Consider the following 27,664-nt stretch of genomic DNA (forward strand, 5'->3'; position numbering starts at 1 on the left):
TGTATCATTTTGAAATGGGGAGAGAGAGATGGATAGAAGTATAAACGAAATAAAATTGTTCTGAGGATACAGGAAAAAACCTAAACAAAGTATCTCCCTATTTTCTCACTAAACACAGACACTTCAGTGACCAGATGCGTGGGAGCATCTCCCCATACCTAGCAAGCCGCAGAATTCAGCTCGATTCTGACACTGTCTACCTGAGAAACAGCTTCAGATGCCGCGGGTTGGAGGCTGAGTCCCACCGGACTTAAGGCGCCAATCGCAAGCCCCAGATTGCTTTGCTTGTGCTTCTGACGGACAGCTTTAAATCTGGGTTCCCAAAACCCCCTCTTTTTTTTTTTTTTAAGACGGAGTCTTTGCTTTTGTTGTCCCGGCTGGAGTGCAAATGATGCAATCTCGGCTCACTGCAACCTCTGCCTCCTGGGTTCAAGTGATTCTCCTGCCTCAGCTCCCCGAGTAGCTGGGATTACCGGTGTCTGCCACCACGCCCAGCTAATTTTTTTTGTGTTTTTAGTAGAGATGGGGTTTCACCATGTTGGCCACGCTGGTCTCAAATTCCCGACCTCAGGTGATCCACCTGCCTTGGCCTCCCAAAGTGCTGGGATTACAGGCATGAGCCACCATGCCTGGCCAATTTTTTGTATTTTTTTTTTTTCCCAAGGGCAATTCACATTTATTTCCTGATCATGCTGACTAAACATACTTCAAACATAGCAGAAGGTCAAGAGTCTGTTTTGAAGGTAAAGCCGTTTCTTGCCAACAGTGAACAGTGGTCCACGAAGAGTAACTTAAGTATCATCTTCAAGCTGAGGCTTCAGCTCTGGGCAAACAGCTGCTGGGTGGACCTGGTCCTTCTGGCCTGGATGGGGCCTCCAAGGAACTACTTGTCCTCATACTTGTGCTTGATGTGTTTCCACAGCTTCCCCTCGTTGATGTGGTCGTAGATGGCGTCTGCGCCTTGATCGAAGGCGCGCTCGAAGAACAGGACGCCCACAACGATGGTGAGGGCAAAGGTGGAAGTCCTGCGGAACAGCAGGGAGTAGACTTTCCCAGTCAACGTCTGGGCCGCCATGTTCCTTCACAGTCTATCTTGCGCCACTCAATTTTTTGTATTTTTAATAGAGATGGGTTTTGTCATGTTGGCCAGGATGGTTTCAAACTCCCGACCTTAAGTGATTCACCCACGTCAGGCTCCCGAAGTGCTGGGATTACAGGCGTGAGCCACCATGCCTGGCCCACAAATCTCTTTTCTGTCCAAAGTATGCAGCATTAGTTTCTTCAGCTTATAACCAATAATCTTGGTGAGGAGAACATGTTGGCATTATTGTGTGTTTATTGGTAGGACTGCACTGTTCTTTCTTTCTTTCTTTTTTTTCTTGAGACAGAGTCTTGCTGTCACCCAGGCTGGAGTGCAGTGGTGTGATCTCGGCTCACTGTGACTGCCACCTCCCAGGTTCAAGTGATGCTCTTGCCTCAGCCTCCCGAGTAGCTGGGACTACAGGTGTGTGCCGCAAGGCCTGGCTGATTTTTTGTATTTTTAGTAGAGATGGAGTTTCACTGTGTTAACCAGGATGGTCTTGATCTCTGGACCTTGTGATCTGCCCGCCTTGGCCTCCCAAAGTGCTGGGATTACAGGCTTGAGCCACCGTGCCTGGCCTAATTTTTGTATTTTTAGTAGAGACGGGGTTTCACTTTGTTGGCCAGGCTGATCTTGAACTCCTGAGCTAAAATGATCTACCCACCTTGGCCTCCCAAAGTGCTGGGATTACAGGCAGGAGCCACCGGGCCAAGCCAGAATTGCACTATTCTCTCGGTGCTGAGCTTTCCCCTTCTGCTGAATAGCAAAACACAAGGAGGGACGTGTGTGGGATGCAGCCCTCTTCTCTCCCTCATTCTCTCCCAGCTAGTGCTGCCACTGGAACAAGGCTCTCTCCTTCCCTGACTTTCCCACCAGTGGTAGAAGACAAGGACAGTGTCTATAATAAAAGCCTACTTTCTGCATTTCAGAGGCAGGATGGGGAGGGCTTCGGGCCAGAGGTTCTGCCTGATTTGCTTCCAACTCACAGAGGGCTCTGGGCAAGGCCCCAGGAGCGAGTGTTCATCTCTCTTTTTAACCAGGTCAGGCTTCCCTACTGAATTGTATCCCAGTTACCATCAGAGACCTGCCACCTAACCTACTGCTGACCACACCTTCCGTGACTTGAGGGGATGCCCAGAGGTCCAGGGCTTTCCAGGCTTGCACCTGGGGTGGGCCATGGCAGCCCTCAGTGTCCTGCCTCTGCCTGGTGGGTCAGGGCTCAAGGCAGCTCCTGTGGGTCAGGGCTGTGCTGAGCAGGTGTTGGAGGCTGAGAAGGGCCTGGGGAAGGGGGCTCCCCTCAGGCAGGGACAAGGTGAGGGAGGGTCAAGAGGGAAGGCTAGATGTTCCAGTTTGTCCTTAGAGGATCTGGTTCCTCAGGTCCTGGTTACCCTGTGAGTAGGGGAACAGGAATTGCTGGCTTGCAGGGAACAACATGCCTACAGGGAGTGCTGTCAGCTGCTCTTCACATTAGTGATAATCATCCTAATCAAAGCTGTCACCTACTGAGCACCTACTATGTGTCAGGCTGTTTGCCAGAGCTTTGCAGACATCATGAGTGATAGCTAAGCCTCGCAGCCACTCTGCAAGGCAGCTGCAGTCACCCTGCTCTAGAGATGAGGAATTGAGTCTCAGAGAGGTTAAGCAACTAGTGCAGGGTCACATGGTGTAGAGAGCAGGGCCTCCAGTGGGACCCAGGTTGGTCTGAACCACAAATGGAGAGTGATTGATTGCTCTGAAGGCTGCCTCTGTCATGACAGCCACCCAGGGTGTCCCTGGTTGTTGGCCTTCCCAGGACCCCCTCAGATAGGCCTTGCAGGCATCTTCCTTCTGTACCCAGCTCCACCCTAGTGGATCAGCTGAAAGTGGGCTCAAAGCTTAATCACACAATTACCTCAGCCATGGCTTCCCTGCAGCCTCTGAGGAGGCAGAGTTTTTCTTCTTTGCTGGGGGGTTTCTGCTGTCAAAAACCATCCCAGGGCTGGGCATGGTGGCTTACTTCTATAATCCCAGCACTTTGGGAAGCCAAGGTGGGAGGATCACTTCAGGTCAGGAGTTTGAGACCAGCCTGGCCAACGTGGTGAAACCTCTTCTTTACTAAAAACACAAAATTTAAGGGGACATGGTGGCAGGCACCTGTAATCCCAGCTACTTGGGAGGCTGAGTCAGGAGAATTGCTTGAACCTGGGAGGTGGAGGTTGCAGTGAGCCGAGATTGTGCCACTGTACTGCAGCCTGGGCAACAGAGAGAGACTCTGTCTCAAAAAAAAAAAAAAAAAAAAAAAAAAAAATTAGCCAGGCTTGGTGACATACACCTGGGATCCTAGCTACTCAGGAGGTTGAGGTGGGAGGATCATTTAAACCCAGGAGGCTGAGGCTACAGTAAGCCATGATCGTGCCACTGCACTCCAGGCTGGGTGACAGAGTGAGACCCTGTCTTCAAAAAGAAAAAAAACCCTCCTGGCATAGTCCCCTAAGCTGAGACCAGAGCTGGCTGGAGCCTCTTTGCCAGCAGCCAGTAGGCCTTTCCTTTACTGAAGACTGGTATATACCAGTCATATCCAGTTACCATCAGCAACCTGCCACCTAACCCACTGCTGACCATGGGAGCAGAGGCTTCTCTCACCTAAGGCTATTGCAATGAACTGAATGTTAGGGTCCCTTCAAAATCCATATGCTGAAATCTGAATCCCCAAGGTGATGGTGTCAGGTGGGGCCTTGGGAAGTGTTCAGGTCATAAGGATGGAGCCCTCATGACCTGATCAGGCCCACAGGCCTGATCATAGAAGAAGCCCCAGCAAACTAGCCTTTCTACCATGTGCAAACACAAGAAGGCACCATCTTCAAACAGAAAGTTGGCCCTCACCAGACACAGAATCTGCTAGCATCTTGATCTTGGACTTCCCAGCCTCCAGAACTAGGGAGAAATAAATTCCTATTGTTCATAAGCAACCCAGTCTATGGAATTTGGTTGTAGCAGCCTAAACAGTCTAAGCCAGCTGTGCTCTTGCCATATCCTGTGGACTTACAGCAACTGTCACTTACTTTTCACACACTCCTATGAGGTATCTTTTCAATTTTTCGTATGAGGAAATTTTACACAATAGCAACAGTAGCAAATGACTTCTCAGAGTAAAATAAGTTTACTTGGTGGCCAGAGCCATGTAAGATTAATACCAGCTTGTACTGGAAAATGGCAGCTGTTAAGAAGCCTTGAACATCTTCAGCAAAATGAGGAGGCTCACCCTGACCAGTTTGGGAACAAAGAGCTTTGGAGCCAAAGGGAGCAGGTTTGAGTCCCAGGATAGCCACTTTTCTTGGCTTCATTACCTCAGACAAGTTACAAAGCCTTGCTGAACCTTAGTTTCCTCAGTAATGCCCCCCTGCGATGACCACATCTGCCCGGCATATAGTCATTGTTTCATAAGTGGCACCTAGTACCGTTACTGTTCACCCAGAGCTGGATTACCTGGGTCCTCTGCAGTGTGAATTATAGTGTGATGGGATTGGAGCTAAGGCTGGTCACTGATAGGTGAGATTCTAGAACATATAAGGCTTTTTTAGTGCACCCTTTCTCCATGCTCCCTGTCCTGTTTAGCAGACCCCCAACATTGTCATGGGTCCACGTCCTTAACTTTTTTTTTTTTTGAGAAACAATCTTGCACTGTCACCTGAGCTGGAGTGCAATGGCTCAATCTTGGCTCACTGCAACCTCCGCCTCCTGGGTTCAAGTGATTCTCCTGCCTCAACCTCCCAAGTAGCTGGGATTACAGGCACCTACCACCACACCCAGCAATTTTTTTGTGTTTTTAGTAGAGACGGGGTTTCGCTATGTTGGTCAGGCTGGTCTCGAACAACTGACCTCGTGATCCACCCACCTCGGCCTCCCAAAGTTCTTGGATTACAGGCGTGAGCCGCCGCGCCCAGCCCCATGTCCTGAATTTTTAACGTTTTTAATTTATCAAAGTATACTTGACATGTGTCCTAGTCCTCAGGTCTTTAGGCCTAATGACTAGTCAGATTGAGGCAGAAACTATCCCCTTATGCCCCCACGTTTATTTTCTGCATTAACATGACTTTTTTCTTCAGTTGTCTTTGCTACAATAACTTACTATTCCAAGAGATTCTTCCCCAGGCAAATAACCTGATTGTTTATTACAGGAACTTCCCAAGAGGCCCATCAATTCTTTAACAGATGAGTTTCATTTAACAGAAGCATCAACAGACATTTCACATCTAAGACACTTCAAACTCCTTGCCTAGTTGTTTCTGCCTGAAACTGCTGTTTCATGATCTCCCCCGATCCCAAGCAAGCCCCTGCGTTGACACGCCCTCCTTAAACCAATCTTGACATTCTCAGTGAGATCCCAGGCTCTCCACTTCCCCTGGCAACGGCAATGGAGGCTCTTGGAGGGGCTATTCTCTCTCTTCCATAAGTAATGAACTCAGCTCTGCCTGCCACCATCTTCCCCAGAACAGAAATTCTGGTGCACTCCTTCCAGAAAGCGCGTTTGGTGCGACTGACTCAATCTGAGTCAGGAGGGGAGGGGAGGCCTCAGAGCCAGGTTGACTCTGGGTGTCCTTTCCATCCTTCTGTGTGTGTAGAGCTGGTCCCACTGTGGGGACCATGGGTGGAGGGCCTTGTGCGCAGAGCCCCTTGAGACCATCCTTGCTGCACACATTTCAGGCCTGGGAATTTCTCTGCACACACAGAGCCCTTCATGGTCAGTCTGCTGGAGGTACTGTTATTCCCGGTTTTAGCCTCTAAGACATGAAAGCTTTCCACTCCCATTTCACTTGTAGATTGCAGGATATTTGCATATTTAATGCTTGGGTCTCTCCTTCAAACCAGAGAAAAGAATGATTTTGAGAAAAGAATAATTGAATTTATGTACCTGTAGTAGTCTGTAGAGCCAGCTGCCCAGTAGCTAGGCCACACACAGTGGGCCACGTGGCAGGGTCCCAGGTAGGGAAATTGCCTCTCAATGATAGAGATGGGAAGGCCTGTGAAGGAGAACGTTAAAAATCAACTTAAAACTGATTCGGTACTAAAGCATTTCACCTGAAAGAAGTTTATTCACGTATCCTTACAAAGTTGCATTTGCTTGTTTGGGGCATCCCCAGAGATGAATATTAAAATACTGTGAAGTTTTTAAAAGTCTGACCAAAATGTTTAATGTGGTGACTTTGGGTAGACCTGAGCCTCAGTGAGAACCAAACCCAGACCGCACAACTGGAAACTCCTGGAAGCAAAGACACACCTCACTTCCTTTATTTAGCACCATATGAAATAATACTAAAGATTTCAGAGGAGGTGAAGTAGGATATCTGTCTGAGTCCCATAGGATTGTTCAGCTTACTGCAGTCTCCTGAGATCTCAGATCGTGCATTTTCTGCATTATTATATAGTTTCCATGAGACAGTTTTCCATGAGCAAAAAACATCGGAAATTCCAACCATCCTTTGTAATATTTGCCCAATTTTGGTAGGATAGCAACAGATACACAGGGAACATAGTGACGATTAACAATCTGAAAACACTTTTGTTAGTGGGAATTCCTGTGCATGCTTGGAAGCTGTCTTTTTTTTTTTTTCCCCCTGACAGGGTTTTGCTCTGTTGCCCAGGCTGGAGTATAGTGGCACCATCTTGGCTCACTGCAACCTCCACCTCTTGGGCTCAAGCAATCCCCTCGCTTCAGCCTCCCGAGTAGCTGGGACTACAGGCATGCACCACCCCCCTGACGCCAGCTAATTTTTTGTATTTTTGTAGAGATGGAGTTTTACTGTTGTCCAGGCTGGTCTCGAACTCTTGGGCTCAAGCTATCTGCATGCCTCAGACTTCCAAAGTGCTGGGATTACAGGAGTGAGCCACTACACCCAGCCTGGAAGCTGCTTTATCCCCAGGTTAGGAACATGAACCTAGAGCACCCCCAAGCCTGGCTCTGCCATTTACTGGCTGTGTGACCCAGGCTGAGTTTCTTAACTTTGCTATGCTTCAATTTCCTTACTTAAAAATATGAAAATAGCCAGGCACAGTGGCTCACACCTGTATTCCCAGCACTTTGGGAGGCTAAGGCGAGTGGATCACAAGGTCAGGAGTTCAAGTTCAGCCTGACCAGGACGGTGAACCCCATCTCTACTAAAAATACAAAAAATTAGCTGGGCATGGTGGTGTGAACTTGTAGTCCCAGCTACTCGGGAGGCTGCGGCAGAAGAATGGCTTGAACCTGTGAGGCAGAGGTTGCAGTGAGCTGAGATTGCACCACTGCACTTCAGCCTGGGTGACAGAGTGAGACAACATCTCAAAAAAAAAAAAAAAAAAAGGAAATAAATAAATAAAATAATAGTACCCACTTCACAAGGTGGTTTGAGGATTACAGTAGTTAATATTTACAAGCTACTTAAAATAGTGTCTGGTACATAGTAAGCATTATACACATGTTTAATTAATAAAAAGTAAAATTATTATATTATTTTATTATATGATAGAGTGTCATAAATTAGTTAAATAACATTTTGAATAAAACATTGTAGAAATGAAAATATGGCAATTTAAATGTTCTAAAAAGTTATTTATATTATTATTTTTTTGAGAGAGTCCTGCTCTGTTGCCCAAACTGGAGTGCAGTGGCGCGATCTCAGCTCACTGCTACCTCTACCTCCTGGATTCAAGTGATTCTCTTGTCTCAGCCTCCCGAGTAGCTGGGATTAGAGGCACATACCACCATGCCTGGCTAATTTTTTTGTCTTTTTAGTAGAGACAAGGTTTCTCCATGTTGGCCAGTCTGGTCTCAAATTCCTGACCTCAGGTGATATGCCCACCTTGGCCCCCCAATGTGCTTGGATTACAGGCATGAGCCATAGTACCTGGCCTTTATTATTTATTTTTATTTTTTTTGAGATGGAGTCTCACTCTTGTTGCCCAGGCTGGAGTACAATGGTGTGATCTCAGCTCACTGCAACCTCTGCCTCCCAGGTTCAAGTGATTCTCCTGCCTCAGCCTCCTAAGTAGCTAAGATTACAGGTATGCACCACCACATGTGGCTAATTTTTTGTGTTTTTAGTAGAGATAGGGTTTCTCCATGTTGGTCAGGCTGGTCTCAAACTCTCGACCTCAGATAATCTGCCCACCTCAGCCTCCCAAAGTGCTGGGATTACAGGCATTAGCCACTGCGCCCAGCCGTCCAGCCTTTATTTATATTATTTAAAAAAAAAAAAAAAAAGGTAGAGACAGAGTCTCAGTGCATTGCTCAGGCTGGTCTCCAACTCCTGGGCTCAAGCAATCCTTCTGCCTCAGCCTCCCAAAGTGCTGGGATTACAGGCATGAGCCACCACGCCTGGCCAATTTAAAAGTTTTTAAAAAGTTTACCTTGGAGGCCAGGCACGGTGGCTCATACCTGTACTCTCAGTCCTTTGGGAGGCTGAGATGGGAGGATAGCTTGAGTCCAGGAGTTGGAGACCAGCTGGGACAACATGGCAAAACCCCATCTCTACAATAAATACAAAAAATAGCCCTGTGTGGTGGCATGCGTTTGTAATCCCAGCTACTTGGGAGGCTGAGGTGGGAGGATCACCTAAACCTGAGAGGTCTAGGCTGCAGTTAGCCATGATTGTGCCACTACACCTCAGCCTGGGTGACAAAATGAGACTCTGTTTCAAAAAAATAAGTAAATAAGGCTGGGCATGGTGGCTGACGCCTGTAATCCCAGCACTTTGGGAGGCCAAGGTTGGCAGATCATGAGGTCAGGAGTTAGAGACCAACCTGGCCAATATAGTGAAATCCCATCTCTACTAAAAACACAAAAATTATCTTGGCATGGTGGCACATGCCTATGGTCCCAGCTACTCAGGAGGCTGAGGCAGGAGAATCGCTTGAACCCCGGAGGTGGAGGTTGTGGTGAGCCAAGATCTCGCCACTGCACTCCAGCCTGGGTGACAGAGTGATACTCTGTTTCAAAAAAAAAAAAAAAAAGTAAATAAAATAAAAGCTAACCTTTAAGTAGCTGACTATTTTCTGTATGGGATATACTTAAGACATTTTAAAAACATACAAAATTATAGCAACATTAAAGGGGAAATTATTTTATTTTTATTTTTGAGATGGAGTTTTGCTCTTGTTGCCCAGGCTAGAGTGCAGTGGTGCAATCTCTGCTCACTGCAACCTTTGCCTCCTGGGTTCAAGTGATTCTCCTGCCTCAGCCTCCCAAGTAGCTGGGATTACAGGCATGCACCACCATGCCTGGCTAATTTTTTGTATTTTTAGTAGAGACGGGGTTTCTCCCTGTTGGTCAGGCTGGTCTGGTCTCGAACTTCCAACCTCAGGTGATCCTCCCACCTTGGCCTCCCAAAGTGCTGAGATTACAGGCATGAGCCACCGTGCCTGGCCCCAAATTTTTATTATTATTATTATTTGAGACGGAGTCTTGCTTTGTTGCCAGGCTGGAATGCAGTGGCACCATCTCAGCTCACTGCAACATCTGCCTCCTGGGTTCAAGCAATTCCCCTGCCTCAGCCTCCCAAGTAGCTGAGATTACAGGCGCCAGCCACCATGCCCAGTTAATTTTTGTATTTTTAGTGAAGACGGGGTTTTACCATGTTAGCCAGGATGGTCTCAATCTCCTGACCTCGTGATCTGCCTGCCTTGGCCTCCCAAAGTGCTGGGATTACAGGTGTAAGCCACCACGCCCGGCCCCAAAATTATTCTTTAAGTTTTCTCTGATGGATTTTAGTCAACTGCTTGTGGGCTTCTCATATTCTCGTACGTGCAGTGGGGACTCCGTCATAGAGAGGAAGTCGCTGCCTCTCCACTCCTTCCAGTTCCGAGGCCTGGTCAGGGGCTGGCCTGCACACCACAGCAATCCCCTACCACAGGTACAAATCAGCTCATTTTAAAACCAGGTTTTCATCCTTGAAGTACATTTCCTTCAGCATTTTGTTCCTTTCTTGGATCCCTGATGATTATGACTTTGGCCTTGTACTGTGTCAGCCATCTCCCTTATTACACTTAGCTGGGGGTTTCTTTGTTTGTTTTTTTTTGTTTGTTTGTTTCATATATATATATAGATACTATATACACACACATACTTTTTTTTTTATAGTCTCACTCTGTTGCCCAGGCTGAAGTACAGTGGCGTGATTTCAGCCCACTGCAGCCAGCGTCTCCTGGGTTCAAGCGATTCTCCTGTCTCAGCCTCCCGAGTAGCTGGGATAACAGGCATGCACCACCATGCCTAGCTAATTTTTGTATTTTTAGTAGAGATCGAGTTTCACCATGTTGGTCAGGCTGGTCACGAACTCCTGACCTCAACTGATCCGCCCGCCTCGGCCTCCCGAGGTGCTGGGATCACAGGTGTGAGCCAGCACTCCCGGCCTTAATGAATTTTTTTGTAGAGATCAGCTCTCCCTAGAATTGCCCAGGCTGGTCTTAAACTCCTGGGCTGAAATGATCTGCCTGGCTCAGCTTCCCAAGGTGCTGGGATTATAGGCATAAACCACTGCACCTGGTCACACTTACCTGGATTGATGACCGGTTGGTGGGCCTTGGCCCTATTTTCATGTCAGCGTTCAGGGTCCAGTCCTACTTTTCAAAGACGCAGATTGGCTGATGTTGGGTCATCCTTCCTACCCCCTGTGAAAAGGGTGCCTGCCACAGTCACTTGGGGCATGGACTAAGATAATGTAGTACTGGCAGGTAAATACCTAACTGGAATATAAAGTCTGGACCTGTCTCTCCCACCCCAATGATGTGCTGATGGCTGGGCTTTTATCTCACCATGCGCTTCCCTGGGCTTGTCTGTCTCCCTCTCCACCTAAGCAAGGAGCCCTTTGGGGCAGAGGCTGTGTGGCTCATTCCTCTTTGGTGGGCCTGAAGAATAGTTCTTTCTGATGCAGGCAAATGAATGGGATTGAGAGCTGCTCTTCGCTGGGAGGGAAACACAGGTGAGATCCAGTTTCAGTTTCCGTAATGCTCCCTTTCATGGGGAAACAACCTGGAATATTCTTTTTTTTTTTTGAGACGGAGTTTCGCTCTTGTTAACCAGGCTGGAGTGCAATGGCGTGATCTCGGCTCACCGCAACCTCCGCCTCCTGGGTTCAGGCAATTCTCCTGCCTCAGCCTCCTGAGTAGCTGGGATTACAGGCACGCGCCACCATGCCCAGCTAATTTTTTTGTACTTTACTTAGTAGAGACGGGGTTTCACCATGTTGATCAGGATGGTCTCGATCTCTGGACCTCGTGATCCACCCGCTTCAGCCTCCCAAAGTGCTGGGATTACAGGCTTGAGCCACCGCGCCCGGCAACCTGGAATATTCTCGTCCAGGCACCAGAGGTGGGGGAATGTTTCTTGGGCATATTTCAGACTGGAGTTCCACAACTTGGACCTTCCTTGCCAAGTGAAATTTCAGTTACACTTAAGGCAAGTTAATGAAAATCTGGCAGAAAGCCAGGGGTAGGAAGTGGGGAGGAAGGAAGGCCCGTCTCACAGTCTCAATTGTGTCACTGCTAAATCACCTCCAGTAGTAATTGAACTTTCCAGGCAAACCCACCCAAGCTCCCAGCCTTCTGAATTTCCAGGCCCCAGGGGAAGATCTTCAGATTGCTCAGACTAGTTTGTTCCCTCTTTAAAGAAAAATCCTTACTTTCTGGAAGGACTTGGTACACGTGGCCTCTACAGGAAATTTATCCTGATGGATGAGGCAGGCAGAAAGAATCAAGGAACCGAATTCAAGGAAGTTGCTGACGCGATATATTATTTCCCCCTTGTATCACTTCCCTCTTTCCCCAGGCGCTCTTAGTTCCTACCTGTCCCTACATGACCTGTAAATTCTTGGAGGAAATCAACGTGCATTAAAGAAGGCTCTCCTGCTGGCGTATTTGCTTTGAGAGCTTTTTCTCTTGTTTGCCTAGGAATTTGAAGACTTTCTACAGATTAGAATGTTTCCTCCTAAAATTTTCCTTTAGGTAACTCCAATCACCTAACCAACAGACAGGGCAGAAAAGTAATAAATTAAAAAAAAAAAAAAAAGAGTAGCCGGGCGCGGTGGCTCAAGCCTGTAATCCCAGCACTTTGGGAGGCCGAGGCGGGTGGATCACGAGGTCAAGAGATCGAGACCATCCTGGTCAACATGGTGAAATCCCGTCTCTACTAAAAATACAAAAATTAGCTGGGCATGGTGGCGCACGCCTGTAGTCCCAGCTACTAGGGAGGCTGAGGCAGGAGAATTGCTTGAACCCAGGAGGCGGAGGTTGCGGTGAGCCGAGATCGTGCCATTGCACTCCAGCCTGGGTAACAAGAGCGAAACCCCATCTCAAAAAAAAAAAAAAAAAAGAAAAGCAGGGAGGGTAGGGTGTGGTGGCTCACACCTGTAATCCCAGCAGTGTGGGGGCAGATCACCTGAGGTTCAGGAGTTTGAGACCAGCCTGGCCAACACAGTGAAACCGTCTCTACTAAAAATATAAAAATTAGCCAGGTGTGGTGGTGTGCACCTATAATCCCAGCTACGCAGGAAGCTGATGCAGGAGAATCACTTGAACCCAGGAGGCAGAGGTGGCAGAAAACTGAGATTGCGCCACTGCACTTCAGCCTGGGCAAGAGAATGTGACCCTATCTCCAAGAAAGAAAAAGAAGAGGAGATGAGAAATGGGAGAAGAACCAGAGAGTAAGGAAGAACCGCTGCGGCCTTTAGTGCTTAACTGGGCCCAGCTACCTCGAGATTTATGCAGATGACAGAGCCTTTAACGAGGTTTGGGATCTAGAAAGCAAAAAAGCTGAAGCCGGGAAAGGTGGGAGTCTGGGCCCGAGTGGGTGAGAAGGAGCCCTCTCCTGCTGTGACCATGGAGGGTGATGCCCCTATGCAAGAACTGGCCACTAAGGAGATTGGGGATGGGGCGATAGCACATTTTGTCTTGTTTCTCCAATCTAACACAAAACTAGAGACTGTGTTTGGGTGAATTGGTACAAACTTAATCCCTTTTCAGAGGGAAGAAGAGTCATGTTTGAGAAAGAAGCACTAAGGGCATCATTCCAAAATTGGGGAGCCAAGTTTCCAACCATTGGTCTTTTGAGGATGAGGATGGGGATATTGCCCCCACTCCCACCTTACCTCTGCCACTTAGCTGAGAGCTGAACCTAATGGACCTAATTCCTGTGGTTGGTCATTTATCATCTGTGTTGAGGTGCTTGGGGATGGACAAGGACTTTCAATGAAGAACCTGGGCTTTGACAAGTGAATAAGACTGCTAGAGGGACTGCCAGTGCAGGGTTCCAGATGGACTAACACTATAGAAATGGGGCAGAGCCAGGTGTGGTGGCTCAAGCCTGTAATCCCAGCACTTTGGGAGGCCGAGGTGGGTGGATCACCTGAGGTAAGGAGTTTGAGACCAGCCTGGCCAACATGGTGAAACCTCATCTCTACTAACATGACAAAAATTAGCTGGGTGTGGTGGTGGGTGCCTGTAATCCCAGCTACTCAGCATATTCTTCTTGGCCAAAATAATTTCCTCAAGTGGAAGTTAGGATCCTGGAACAGTTTAAATCAAGGGGATGACAATGACAACAGAGAGCTCTCCAACCACAGGCCAGCTATCAAGGGATTACAGGCACCTTGATTGTTCAATCAAGGGAGAGCATTGATTGAGCCTGGGAGGTGGAGGTTACAGTGAGCCAAGACGGCGCCACTGCACTCCAGCCTGGGTAACAGAGCAAGACTCCATCTCAGGAAAAAAAAAATTGGGGCAGAACTGCCTTTAACCAGTCTGTAGTAACGCTCCAGTCTGTAGTAACGCTCCTCATATGTGGAAGACCACTAAATATTGGCTCCTTTTTGGTCCAAGAAGGTGAATATATTCTTTTGACTTTGACATCGTTTGTGGATCAGGAAAGGGATAATGTAATAATTTTTTCTTAGGTATAAGTCAAGGACATGAATTGCATTTATATACTACTATGCATTTTCTAGAATGCGTAACTTCACTTTTTCCTCTTTTTAAAATATTTTGGCTGGGTGTGGTGGCTCAGGCCTGCAATCCCAGTGCTTTGGGAGGCCACAGTGGGTGGATCTCTTGGGACCAGGAGTTCCAGACCAGCCTGGGCAACATAGGGAAAGCCTGTCTTTACAATTAAAAAAAAAAAAAAAATTAGTCAGGCATGGTGCTGCATGCTTGTAGTTCCAGGTACTCAGGAGACTGAGCTGGGAGGATCACTTGGGCCCAGGAGTTTGAGGCTGCAGTGAGCTGTGACTGCACCATTGCACCCCAGCCTAGGCCAGAGTGAGACCCCATCTAAAAAATAATTTTTTTAATTAAAATGTTTACAGGGTCCAAATGCAGATTTCTTATTGTATAGTGGTACAGTCTGTGCTTTTCATGTGTCCATCTTTATTCTTTCTACCTAGGCAAGAGAGGCATTTTAGGGATGAAAACCTCAAGATAGAGCATCTAAGCCAAGTTTCACATTACTGATTTCTTGTGATATTTGCTTCTGTAGAATCATTCAGTACAATCAGTAGACTGAACTGACAAGACCCTTCAAGCCTGTGTTATCACATTTCTGCTATAGCCAGTAACAAAACACAGATTTAGAGATGGACTGCCTTAAAAGATGTTTAACCACCCAATCTTAAAAGATTGGTAGGTAGTTCACCACCTTCCTCTCCTGCAAGGTGACCCTGGACAGGACATTCTCTGGACTTGTTTCTCCTGGCATGACATACAGGATATTGTGTAACAGCTTGTTTTTCTTTAGCACTACATGCCTCCACTCTGCTATGCATTTTACGTAGATTGTCTTGTATAATTTTCACAATAGCCCAGCTAATAAATGAGAAAACTAAGCCTCAGAGCAGAGCATCTGCTAACAAATGTCAGTGCAGTCTGATTTCTGAGCCTATGTCCTTAGGAACTTCCTGTACTATAAGTGAGATCTTTCCCAGCTCTATATAATACGAATTCAGCATATTCTTCTTGGCCAAAATAATTTCCTGAGGTGGAAGTTAGGGTCCTGGAACAGTTTAAATCAAGGGGATGACAGAATGACAACAGAGAGCTTTCCAACCACAGGCCAAGCGGCACACTTCCACCCCTAGCATGCAACTGGCATTTCCTATAACCTTGCAACAGTCCCCCTCCCACATGCCGTGCCCAGGCTGCCTGCAAAGCTTTGCTGGAGGTTGGGTGTCAGGTGTGAGAAGCTGCTGGCAGTTCCCTGTTCCTCTACAATGATCTACCTTCACCTCTGCGAGAATGGAACTGCTCAGAACAGTAGGCCCATGGTAGCTCAAAGAAATTGATCAGAATAACTCATTTGTAAAAATCTGTTTAATAAATATACATAATAAAAGTACCAAAATAATTACCAACAATACACTATGTACACCATTTACAGGAGGGTAACACAAACCTTAACAGGTTGCAACTTTTAACCGCACACAACTGAAAGGTTTAACACTCCTGGCTGTTACATGTCACAGGATACCACTGAGGTCAGTCACTCAAAGCACAATAAATATTATAAAATGTGGTCCTTCCATGAAATTTTTGATAACATTCTCCAAAAATCCCACAAAGGTGAAGTTTAAAAGAAGTTTTCTTGGAATTTCAATGATAATTCTTGTCCCCCAGAAAAAATTCACAAAAGTAACAAAATGAGGGCTGATCCCACCACAGTAAAATGTTTTGGGCCAGGCAGTGTGCAGTATGGATATAAGTACACCGTTAAAATTTTTTTTTCTTTTTTCCTTTTTTTAGAAAAATAAAACTCTCTTTTTGTACAAATATACAAGTCCATGTTCTTTCAGACCCTTTTCGCTCATAATGTCAGACGCTGGCCTGCAAACACACAGTCATCATAGGGGAGCTGAAAACAAGGGGAAAAAAAGAATGTTAAACTTCCGGAGCTCTGCCAAGCTATTGGGATGGGGAGGGGAAGCTGCTACTGGAAATAACACTTGGACTCCATTCTCCCAAATATAATGAACTGTACAGGCTGAGGGAGTTTGCCTTTAATGCTTCTCTTTTAAAAAAAGAGTAAGCTATTTTAAAAAAAAAAAGGCACATTCTTGGGATACTGGTTATACACTGAAATTTGAGAGATCCATTACATGGACATTCCTCTGATGAAGAGCAGCTCTAGGGGCCTGGGAAGGTGAAGGGAATGCCCCCCCACCTCATTAATTTTGCAGAATACTGAAGCAGTTCAGACTCACCTCATCCTCCGTGAATTCTGACTCTGTGTCGTAGCTCTCCTCATCCTCACTCTCTGGCAGCATCTGAAGGTTTTCTAGTGTCAGCTGACCCAGCTGCTGCTGTATCCGGGTGCTTGGACGGCCCCAGGTAAGCTGGTAAGGGGAGTAGCCCTGATAGGTAACTCTGTTGACATCAGCCCCACACTTCAGCAGGAGTGACACCAGGTCAGGATTCTGCAGGTCCACTGCGAGGTGAAGGGCAGTCCGGCCATTACAGGGCTCCTGAAACCAAAAGGAATTTGAGATGCTTATGGCTGGGTTTGGAATTTCTGCTTGCAATGCGAGCACGAGGAGCTTGACTCAATACATGGGAGGCAGGAAGCACTCACCTGAGCATTGACATCAGCACCCAAGGACACTAAAAGCTCCACGATGCCCAGGTAGCCATGGATAGAAGCTAAGTGCAGACACGTGTGGCCTGGAAGAACAAAAGGAAAAAAGTATAACCATTTGTTTCAACCCTCACTCCTAAAGCAGCACCTTTCACCTATTCTTTTATGGGACAAACAGTCATGTCTTCTGAATTTTAAGAACCCACATTCTGGGTTCTGAAGGGACTTTATAAAGGTATCCAATAGGCATATTGCACACATCTTTTCTCAACCTTTCACAGGTTGGGAATTTAAGCTCTTTCCTGGACTCCTTAAGTTGGCCCACCTGCCCCTTCTCCATGTCACCTGCCCTCTGAGGGGGTGGGGCAGGGCAGGGAGGCAGACATACCATTGTAGTTGGTAGCCTTCAGGATGGAGTGGAGGTGCGGGGTGGTGCAGGCCTGAGTCAGGACTCCCACACTGGCCAGGCAGCCCTGCTCACAGGCAAGGTGTAGGGGGGTATTTCCTCGAAAGTCTCGGAGCTCAGGATCACAGCCAGCTCCCAGAAGTGCCTCAGCAATTTCTGGCTGGTTGGTGATCACAGCCAAGTGGAGTGGAGTCTACCAATGCAAGAGAGACCAGAGAGAGTAAGCCATGGATCAAACCCACACCCCGAGTTCCCCGGATCCCCAATGTCTCCTGGTTGGGTGCTGCTCCTCCCAGGCAGGAGGGTGGGGAGGGCTGGCAAATAGCAGAGGCTCCAGGTGGGTCATAAAGACCTCACCAAATCCATAGAATTTTCTTCCCGCTCTAGGATGTGGGCTGATGTGAAGTTAACGACGAGGGTGAATAATGCCCAGTGGCCCTTAATTCAGAAAGGATCTGGGGTGACTCTGCTACATTAACTCTGTCCCAGGGTCAGAGAGAGCCAGGGCCAGGCAAGCGCGCACCTGCTGCAGGTTGTTCTGGAAGTTGAGGAAGGCCACGTCTCCCTTCACCTGGCGGATCACTTCCATGGTCAGTGCCTTTTCTTCATGGATAATGGCCAAATGCAGGAACCTGTGGGGAAGAGGGAAAAACCCCCAGGGGTGGTGAGTGCACCGCGTGGGGCCCAGGGAGGCGCGGGCTGCGGGGGATTGCGCAAGGCCGGGGTTTCTGGAGGCCGAGGCCGCGGTGTTTTCCGCGAGGTTATTATGAGCTGAGTGTTCCTGGCAGGCGCCCAGGGACTTTCCGCCCCCCTCCCCCCGGCCTCGGCGGGCGCCGGCCAGACCGCCCCGCCCTCCCGCCGGCTCGGAACGCCCTGTACTTCCCCTCCCGGCTGCAAGGCGCCCGCCAGCGGCCAGAAACTCCCGCCCCGCCTTATGCAACCGGGGACTTCGCGTCCCCGTCGCCGCCCCGCCCCCGGCCTAGAGGACGGGTCTGGGGGGAGGGGGGCGTGTGGCGACGCTGCGGTCCACTAGCGCCGAGCCGCTGCCCCTCTGAGTCGGGCCGGTGCCCCGCGCGGCCCTGCAGCCCTGCAGCCCTGCAGCGTTCGGCGCGGTGCCGGAGACCCGGGGCGCCGCGGCGCTAGCCCGGCCTCAGCGCTTGTCCCCGGGAGCGGGCTGCAGGCCCACCACCCCCAAACCCCCGCCCGCGCGCGTTCGGTCCTCCCGACGACCCCTGTCCCCGGGCCCGCGCCACTTACGAGTCCCCGTCCTCGGTGAGCTGCTGCTTCCAGGGCTCGGCGCCCTGCGGCGCCTCCTGCGGCTCAAGACGGATCTCCCGCAGCTCCTTGACCATCTGCTCGTACTCCTCGTCCTTCATAGAATCCAGGCCGCTGTCGTGGCGGTCGTCCAGCAGCCGCTCCTTCTTCAGCCCATCGCGGGGGCCCTCCATGGCCCACTCGGCTGCCTGGAACATGGCTCGGACGAGCTATGGGTGCTGCTGCGGGTGCGCTGGGCCGCGGGCTGCGCGCTGCTTCCTCGCTGGAGCGCTAGCGGACGGGACGGCGACGCGGGCTGCTGTGGGCTCTGCAGCGCCGCCCCAGCGCCCTTATAAACGCTGGCCGGGGATTTCTCTGGGGCGGGGTCTGGCGCGGGGAATTTCCAAGCCAGTCAGACCAGAAAAGAGAACTGGCTTCGTCCTCTGCTAGGGGGAAAAAGAAGCCTAAACCCTGAGCTGGGGTTCATCGGAGAAACTCCCTGCAATGAGGCACTGGGGTCACGGCCAGGGAACTTTTTGATGAGCGCCGAGTGGCTGGAAAGTCCTTCCTACCAGGTCCCCTGCCCCCGGTACTTCCCTGCAGCCTGCACTCTGTAATCCTGTCCCTCTGCAAGTTGACCATTTTTCCCTGGGGTTTCCCACGATCGCTTTGAATTGGGGTCGTCGGCTGCTGAGATCCTAAGGACGCCGACCTGATGGGCAGTCCTTCTTTGGGGTTTGCCAACCTGCCGGTCCTTTCCGTTTTTTGATCTTTTGAAAACGCAAGAGTGGAAATGATGGCTGGGAGTAGGGATTTGCTTTCCCCAGACTTCTCTCTAAGGGGAAGGACGCACTGTGATTAGAAGGCTGCAGGCCGCCGACGTGCTTCTACCAATACCAGGCTCTTTGCAGCACAGGGACGTTTAGCTTCGCCACCCCCACCCTCACGCACCCCGCCAGGTAGAAGTTGTGAATGCTTTGGAGTGAATACCTAAATCCTTGGAGAACTCCCAAATAACTTCCTAGGGAAGAACAGCCCTGTTGACTGGGGGAGGGGTGAACTCTCCCCGAACGAGGGAAACTGCTGAATAGGATCAGGATTTTTTTCCCCCTAAGTAAAGCTAGTTGTTAATCTTTATAGTAGTGGTTGTGGATACTTTGCAATAACAAAATAGCTTTGTGTTCATAAGTAGCGATTTTGTTCATGCTCTCTGACCTACATTGTGCTGCTGCAAAGAATGGATCCTGAGCCTACTTCTGGGTGCAAACTGAGCAATTTTCCAGGAGCACTTGGAGAAGGAGACTGAAGAATGAGTTTAGTTAGTACCTTAACCGCGTTTGGACCTTAAGGACCGCTAAGAAAGTAGTTGCCAGGCATCCTGCAGGAGGCTGAAGGCAGCCCCATCCTGCCCACCCCTCCTTGCTCCGTTGTCCCGGGGGACGGTAGCATTGGACTCATTCATGCCACCCGGGTAGAAATGGGTTTGGGCTCACTGTGCTCTGGTTTTACCTGCAGAAATAGAATTTATGCTCTCCACCCCGTCTCCACCTCCAAGTCTGCAAGCCATGGACTGAATTCTACTTGATAGAGTTGGTATAGGAAAAATAAAGTAAACTTCAGTCAGAGCTCTTCAGGATTAGTCCCAGGAGGCCTCTATAGTTCTGCAGAGATTTCTGGTGATTATTGCAGTCATCTTTACCTTGACTGGCCATGTACTAACCAACCCTTCCCCTCTCTTCAAATCTCCACCCTTCCCCCAATATTAGAATGTAAGAAATCTGACTCAACAGAGATAGACCAAGTATGAAGGGAAAAAAATTAAAATCAGATAGAACCTCCAGGGTAGTAATGATCACATGTAACAATGAAAACTTCCCAGGGATAGACACCATTGTCTCTGTAAGCTTATGATATGCAAATATACAACGATTGCGGCAAGGTGAAACGTGACTGCAATCGGAGCATCTCAATTCCGGGTTCTGTCCTTACTTAACTGCACATTAGTTGGAGAGATCAGTTAACTTTTTTGTGGTATACTTACTTGTATAATAAGATTAGATTTGCATGCTTCTTAAGGTCTTTTCTAGCTTAAAAGTCGTATTACTTGTCTACAAATGCATGCCTAACTCTGCTACTGTAAGGGTGACCATGGCTTTTGGAAATGACAGGGTATAAATTTTTGAAAGAACTCCAGCACTTTATGCATCACATTGTTAGTTCTCAGAAGTAATCCTGTAAGACAGATATTGTTCCTACTTTCCTAAAAAGAAACTGAAATGCATAGAAATTTACCCAGGAACTCCTTGGCATATTAATCATTTGGCCAAAGCAGTCTTAGTATTAACACTTTTGAAAACACACGGTGAAAATCAGACTGACTACCCTGTAATTTGGAATATACTCAAAACTGTTTTCTACTCCAACTGTTAGGGAAAATAAAGGGTGGATGTCCCCCATCCCTCATCTGGGGATATTCCTTTCTTTTAAATATGTACAGAAACATCAAACTCTAAATGTCCCACTTATAGAGGATATATCAGAAGAAGATATTTGGCTGCAGGTATAAAAATGGTTATAAAAAATAAAAATATAAAATAATAATAAAAAATAAATAAAAATAAGAGTTTTTTGGTACCACCTTCTATGGTTTTATATTTCTGGTAGCCTTCAGGATTTGGTGGTCTTTATTCCTTATTGTTTTGTGTGACACCTAGTGGTAAGAGTAAGGCATTCCTTGATTTGTCACAGTGCCTTCTGAAAAAATTGGGAGGTACTGAGCCTTGATGAGTTGTCCCTACAGTGGAGATTTCCAAGGAGGTATCTTTTGTTTCCTGCAACTTTGGGAAATAGTTTTGAATAATCTGATCCAACAGGTTTTCTCCCCATCATCTATAGCGCTATATGGTTTAAGTCAACAAACATTACAATATCAGTAAAAAAGAATATACACTTGGAAATTAGAACCATGAGCAGACTGGGCAGAAGACAATGAAAGGGTCTGATTTTGATTTCGAAAGACCTTTATGGGCCGGGAATGGTGGCTCACTCCTGTAATTTCAGCACTTTGGGAGGCTGAGGCAGGAGGATTGCTTGCCACCTAGGAGTTGGAGACCAGTCTGGGCAACAAAGTGAAACTCTGTTGCTACAAAAAACACAATTAGCAGAGTGTGGTGGCAGGTGCCTGTAGTCCCACCTACTTGGGAGGCAGAAGTGGGAGAATCGCTTGAGCCTGGGAGGTGGAGTTTGTAGTAAGCCATGATGGCACCACTGCACTCCAGCTTGAGCAACAGACTGAGACCCTGTCTTAAAAAAAAAAAAAGAGACCTTTAAGCTGCATATCCTTTCCCATAGAAAAACAAGGCTGGTGTGGTGCCTCATACCTGTAATCCAGCACTTTGGGAGGCCAAGGTGGGCAGATCACTTAAGGTCAGGAGTTCAGCACTGATTTTCTCAGATTTTCTTCTCCTTGTTGTAAAACATTTTAGCTAACCATAACCATTTTTAAAAAACGTTAAAACTTTAGGCTGGGTGCAGTGGATCACTCCTGTAATCCCAGCACTTTGGGAGGTTAAGGCAGGTGGCTCATGAGGTCAGGAGTTCAAGACCAGCCTGGCCAACACAGTGAAACTCCATCTCTAATAAAGATACAAAAAATTAGCCAGGCCTGGTGGTGCATGCCTCTAATCCCAGCTACTCGGGAGGCAGGAGAATTGCGTGAACCCAGGAGGCAGAGATTGCAGTGAGCCAAGATCGCACCATTGCACTTCAGCCTTGGTGACAGGGCGAGACTCCGTCTCAAAAAACAAATTAAAAAAATATAGAGAACTAATTTTTTAAATGGTTAGAACTAATTTTTAATATCATTTGGCCTTTTTAATGCATAAGGCAAAATAATAAGTTGCACCTCAAAGCTGCTTTGTATTTTGGCCCAGGATGCAGCCATAGGAAATGACAGGATGGCCAGTGTTGCTCCAGGAGCACCCCCAGGGGAGAAGGAGCATCACCAGGGCCTAGTACAGCTGTAGCCACTTCAGGCACTCCTCCTTCATGGACCATACACAGTATGGACAAAACCTATTGTCTGAAGTGCTGGTGGTCTGGCAGCATGCAGAGGGTCTATAGATCCAGGCAGGTGGTGCAACATCCTCAGGTTTTCTTGATATCATGAGCAGGGTGGCAGTGCCAACTGGCCTGGCCAATTAAAACAATTGTTTTGGCCCAAACAAATTCAACTCTGGAATCAGGCTAGCCATTGCTCGGTGCAGCTAGGCTGGAAGAGAGATGAGGCATGACAGAGTTCCTGAAGAGCAAGCAAGGTAGGTGCACTCCCGACTGGCAGCCCCACTGTGAAATTCTCAACTTATATTCTGCTTTCAGTCTCAGGCTGTCTGTCTTCTTTCCTGCTATAGTGGTAGCAACTGTCTGCATCCTCTTCAGAACATGGAGCCCCCAAGCTACGTATCTTTTCCCATAGAAAAACAAGGCTGGGTGTAGTGCCTCCTGCCTGTAATCACAGCACTTTGGGAAGCCAAGGTGGGCGGATCACCTGAGGTCAAAAGTTTGAAACCAGCCTGGCCAACATGGTGAAACCCCATCTCTACTCAAAATACAAAAATTAGCTCATGCAGTGGTGCGCACCTGTAATCCTAGCTACTTGAGAGGCTGAGGCAGGAGAATCACTTGAACCCAGGAAGTAGAGGTTGCAGTGAGCTGAGATTGTGTCATTGCCCTCCAGCGTGGGCAGCAGAGAGACTCTGTCTCAAAAACAAACAACAGTGCTTCGGCAGCACATACACTAAAATTGAAATGATAGAGAGAAGATTAGCATGGCCCCCTCACATGAATGACACTTCTTTAATAAAAACAACAACAACAAAAAACCAACAAAAAACCCAAACCAGCTGTCAAGGACCTTTATTTGTAGTGAAAATAGACTGCCAAATCCTTAATGTGTTCGCTCCGCTACAAATTCTGCAATTTAATGTGAATCTCGAGGTCGAGAGATCGAGACCATCCTGGTCAACATAGTGAAACCCCGTCTCTACTAAAAATACAAAAAAAACTAGCTGGGCGTCGTGGCGCATGCCTGTAATCCCAGCTACTTAGGAGGCTGAGGCAGGAGAATTGCCTGAGCCCAGGAGGCGGAGGTTGCGGTGAGCCGAGATTGCGCCATTGCACTCCAGCCTGGGTAACAAGAGCGAAACTCCATCTCAAAAAAAAAAAAAAAAAAAAAAAAAAAAAAAAAAAAAAAAAAAAAAAAAAAAAAAAAAAAAAAAATTAATGTGAATCAAAGCTTTAAAGGATCTCAAACTCAAATACTTATGCATAGGGAGCAGGCAGGTTTCATAGATGAGTGAAGCAGACCATTTGAGTCCAAAAGGAGTGGGATCTCCACCATTTTAGGGTGGAAGTGTACTTCCCTCATAATTAACTCAGACAACTTTGGCCATGTAGCACTTTCGGTTCAGTAGTGACATTCCTTTTTTTTTTTTGAGACGGAGTTTCGCTCGTTACCCAGGCTGGAGTGCAATGGCACGATCTCGGCTCACCGCAACCTCCGCCTCCTGGGTTCAGGCAATTCTCCTTTCTCCTGCCTCAGCCTCCTGAGTAGCTGGGATTACAGGCACGCGCCACCATGCCCAGCTAATGTTTTGTATTTTTAGTAGAGACGGGGTTTCACCATGTTGACCAGGATGGTCTCGATCTCTTGACCTCATGATCCACCCGCCTCGGCCTCCCAAAGTGCTGGGATTACAGGCTTGAGCCACCGCGCCCGGCCAATTTATTTATTTTTTATTTTTTATTTTATTTTTTTTTTTTGAGACGGAGTTTCGCTCTTGTTACCCAGGCTGGAGTGCAATGGCGCGATCTCGGCTCACCGCAACCTCCGCCTCCTGGGCTCAGGCAATTCTCCTGCCTCAGCCTCCTAAGTAGCTGGGATTACAGGCTACTTATTTTTTTAAAATAAAAATAATAAAAATAAATAAATTAATTAAAAAGTTAGCCAGGTGTGGTGGCACATGTCTGTAGTTCTAGCTACTTGGCAGACTGAGGTGGGATGATTGCTTAAGCCTGGGATGTTGAGCCATGCTTGTGTCACTGAGCTCCAGCCTGGGCAACAGAGTGAGACCTTGACTCAAACAAACAAACAAACAAACAAACATGAAAACATTATGGAAGCTAAACATAATGCGTTTCTGCATCTATTGGCTAAATAGAGCCTACAAGCTCCTAGTTTACAACCTCTTTTTCAGCCAAGGTCTGATGTTTTCATTGCGTTTTGTGGGAGGCACAACCCTCTGCTCTTGGCATCACTGGGTCTCTGCTCCTGTGTAACAAGACTGGGGACAAACTGTGTCCATCCCTGATATGCAGGACTGCTCTTGCCAGGCAGGATTGGAATTAGGGGCTCTAACCTCTGAAAAGTGAGTTTTTCCTCTCTCAAAGCAATTATTTATTTATTTTTTTGCTTTGAGATGGAGTTTCGCTCTTGTTGCCCAGGCTGGAGTGCAATGGCACAATCTTGGCTCACTGCAACCTCTGCCTCCAGGGTTCAAGTGATTCTCCTTCCTCAGCCTCCTGAGTAGCTGGAATTGCAGGCACCTGCCACCACGCCTGGCTAATTTTTGGTATTTTTAGTAGAGACGGGTTTTCACTATGTTGGCCAGGCTGGTCTGAAACTCCTGACCTCAAGTGATCCACCTGCCTTGGCCTCCCAAAGTGCTGGGATTGTAGGCATGAGCCACCATGCCCGGCCCATTTGTTTTTTGAGACAAAGTCTTGCTGTGTCACCTAGGCTGGAGTGCTATGGCATGATCACAGCTCACTCTAGCCTTAATCTCCTCTGATCAAGCAATCCTCCCATCTCAGCCTCCTATGTAGTGGGACCACAGGCACACGCCACTGTGCCTAGCTAATTTTTAAATTTTTGTAGTGATCAGTCTCCTTGTGCTACCCAGGCTGGTTTTGAGCTTCTGGGTTCAAGTGATCCACACACCTTCACCTTCCAAAGTGCTGGGATTATAGGTGTGAGCCACTGCACCCTGCCCCAAAGCAATTTTTAAACACTACACTGTAAAATAAGCATAATAAGTCCAATGAAGTTCTGATTTTTCTCATGATGACTACTTATGTTGTTTTAAGGAATCAGATTACTTGAGTAACCATCTCTGGAGGTGTGTCCTGCTCTGCTGGTGCCCTAACTGCATGCCCATCTGCCTCTTGGGTAACCAGCTGTGAGGGAAGGAGGAAGCCTGCACGTGTCACCCGTGGCCAGAATTCCTGGTTCTCCCTTTTCATGGTTGTTGGCAGTAACCAAGTAATATTTATAGGCATGTAGCATTGTTCATGGCCTGCTGTGTTCAGGGAGGAGTAGTTGGATCAGGAAGGTGGTAGAGGCTTAGCACAGCTTCCCCTGCATGTCAGCGCATTTGCTATTTTGTCTTGGGTATAAATTCATTCTGAGTTTAGTCAGGGTATGAGCATACTTAGCACGAGGGAACTTCCACACAAGAGCGTGGTACTTGGCAGGGGATGAGACAAATGATATGGGGTCCTTGTTCTTTGGCACCGAAATTAGGTGAGGGGCTCATGATCCTTCTCAGCAGGGGGGAAGGGGGGGCTAAGCTGAATCTACCAACAGAAACAACACAGAGAGGTAGACACTTCCCCACTACGGTCTAAGGTCTTGGGAATCGTTTAGGAAAAAGGAAGACAGAATCAGAGCTGCTAAGAGAGAGATGCAGATTACAAACAGAATAAGGATTTAGGAAGCTTGATCTTGAGACTTTTCTTGTAAGCACTAAAATAATGCCTTTCCCAGACTTCCTTTTAGAGCCTCTATTCTCTGGATTAAAACCTCAGAGTACTTGGATAAGTATTAGAAATTAAGATTTGTCTCTGAGGCTGTTACTGGGGAAGGGTACCACAAAAATACAGTTTCTAAAAGTTTTTCTTAGGTTAATTTTTTTTTTTTTTTTTTTTTTTTTTTTTTTTTTTAGGCAGGATCTTACTCTGTCACCCAGGCTGGGGTGCAGTGGCACAATCACAGCTCACTGCAGTCTTGACCTCCTGGGCCTAAGCGATCCTTCCGCCTCAGCCTCCCATACAGCTGGGATTACAGGTATGTGCCATCACACCTGGCTAATATTTGTATTTTTAGTAGAGATGTTGGCCAGGCTGGTCTCCAACTCCTGATCTCAGGTGATCCACCAGCCTCAGCCTCCCAAAGTGTTGGGATTATAGGTGTGAGCCATCACGCCTGGTCAGGTTTATTTTTTTGACACAGGGTCTCACTTTGTTGCCTAGGCTGAGTGCAGTGGCATGATCTCGGCTCACTGCAACCTCCCCCTCCTGGGTTCAAGTGATTCTCATGGCTCAGCCTCCTTAGTAGCTGGGACTACAGGCGCCTACCAGCCTGCCTGGCTTATTTTTGTATTATTGGTTGAAATGGGGTTTTGCCATGTTGGCCACGCTAGTCTCAAACTCCAGACCCCAAATGATCTGCCGCCTCCCAAAGTGCTGGGATTACAGGTGTGAACCACCTTACCTGGCCTCTTTTAAACACTGAAAGCAAATAAGAAACAGTGAAAAGGATCACAAATAGAAGTCATGAGCAGGAAAATAGGGGAGAAATTGGCCTGCAGCATTTTTTCTTTGTTACTAGGTCTTTTTTTTTTTTTTTTTTTTTAAGATGGGATTTCACCATGTTGGTCAGGCTGTTCTTGAACTCCCGACTTCAGGTGATCTGCCCGCCTTGGCCTCCAAAGTGCTTGGATTACAGGCATGAGCCACCACGGCACCCGGCCTTAGCTGTCAGAGTCCAGTCCCATGACTGTGACATAGTCCCTTTGGATAAGTCACTTAGCTTGACTTAGGAATGTTCATCATTTCCTATATCTCAGGGCTGTTTATAGGGTAATGTGTAGTGATTATTTTGCTAAAAACACTAATATTTTTAGAAAGTGAGGCAAAGTAATGCATCACCAAATCTTTAAATGCTAATATGTGAAAATTGGGCCAGTTTGGAAGAGTGTGAGAAAAGAGGGAACAGGGGTGTCCCTGTACTCACTGATTGAAACTCAAGCGGCTAGGCGGAAATGGGTGAGGTTGACAGCACAAGCATAGGTTTTGCTAGAAATCTAAATGAACATCATGAAGAGAGAACAGGGACGCACATAGATAACCCAGTCTCGATGTTGGCTCGGCCACCTTTAGGGGTCAGTTCTACCTCCAGGTTGCCAGGGCATCAGAAAAACACTGTGCTGGATTTCAGAGCAAGAGGATAGGAGTCACAGGGTAAAGGGAGGAGACTAAGCAGAGCAGGAGCGGGGGGCTACGGGAGTTAGGAAGGGAG

At 47.7% G+C, this 27,664-nt stretch overlaps 2 protein-coding genes and 1 non-coding gene across 3 annotated transcripts; 1 reads left to right on the plus strand and 2 right to left on the minus strand.

The window, feature by feature from the left end:
• Positions 1-637: 637 nt before the first annotated feature.
• On the minus strand, positions 638-1,102 carry LOC101049239 (cytochrome b-c1 complex subunit 9). Its single transcript, XM_003924204.4, has one exon. It carries the CDS (start codon positions 1,073-1,075, stop codon positions 884-886), a length of 192 nt encoding a protein of 63 aa, XP_003924253.1. The 5' UTR covers positions 1,076-1,102; the 3' UTR covers positions 638-883.
• A 14,271-nt stretch (positions 1,103-15,373) lies between these two features.
• On the minus strand, positions 15,374-18,643 carry NFKBIA (NFKB inhibitor alpha). The gene is made up of 6 exons (XM_003924203.3): positions 18,313-18,643; positions 17,579-17,687; positions 17,038-17,248; positions 16,647-16,735; positions 16,279-16,539; positions 15,374-15,929 (listed from the first exon to the last, which is right to left on the minus strand). Exons 1-6 carry the CDS (start codon positions 18,525-18,527, stop codon positions 15,882-15,884), a joined length of 933 nt encoding a protein of 310 aa, XP_003924252.1. The 5' UTR covers positions 18,528-18,643; the 3' UTR covers positions 15,374-15,881.
• Positions 18,644-23,084: 4,441 nt separating this feature from the next.
• On the plus strand, positions 23,085-23,187 carry LOC120364118 (U6 spliceosomal RNA). Its single transcript, XR_005579470.1, has one exon. It is a non-coding gene; the product is annotated as a U6 spliceosomal RNA (small nuclear RNA).
• The last annotated feature ends 4,477 nt before the right edge of the window (positions 23,188-27,664 follow it).

This window comes from Saimiri boliviensis, chromosome 2, assembly GCF_048565385.1.
Source record: "Saimiri boliviensis isolate mSaiBol1 chromosome 2, mSaiBol1.pri, whole genome shotgun sequence".
NCBI lineage: Eukaryota > Metazoa > Chordata > Mammalia > Primates > Cebidae > Saimiri > Saimiri boliviensis.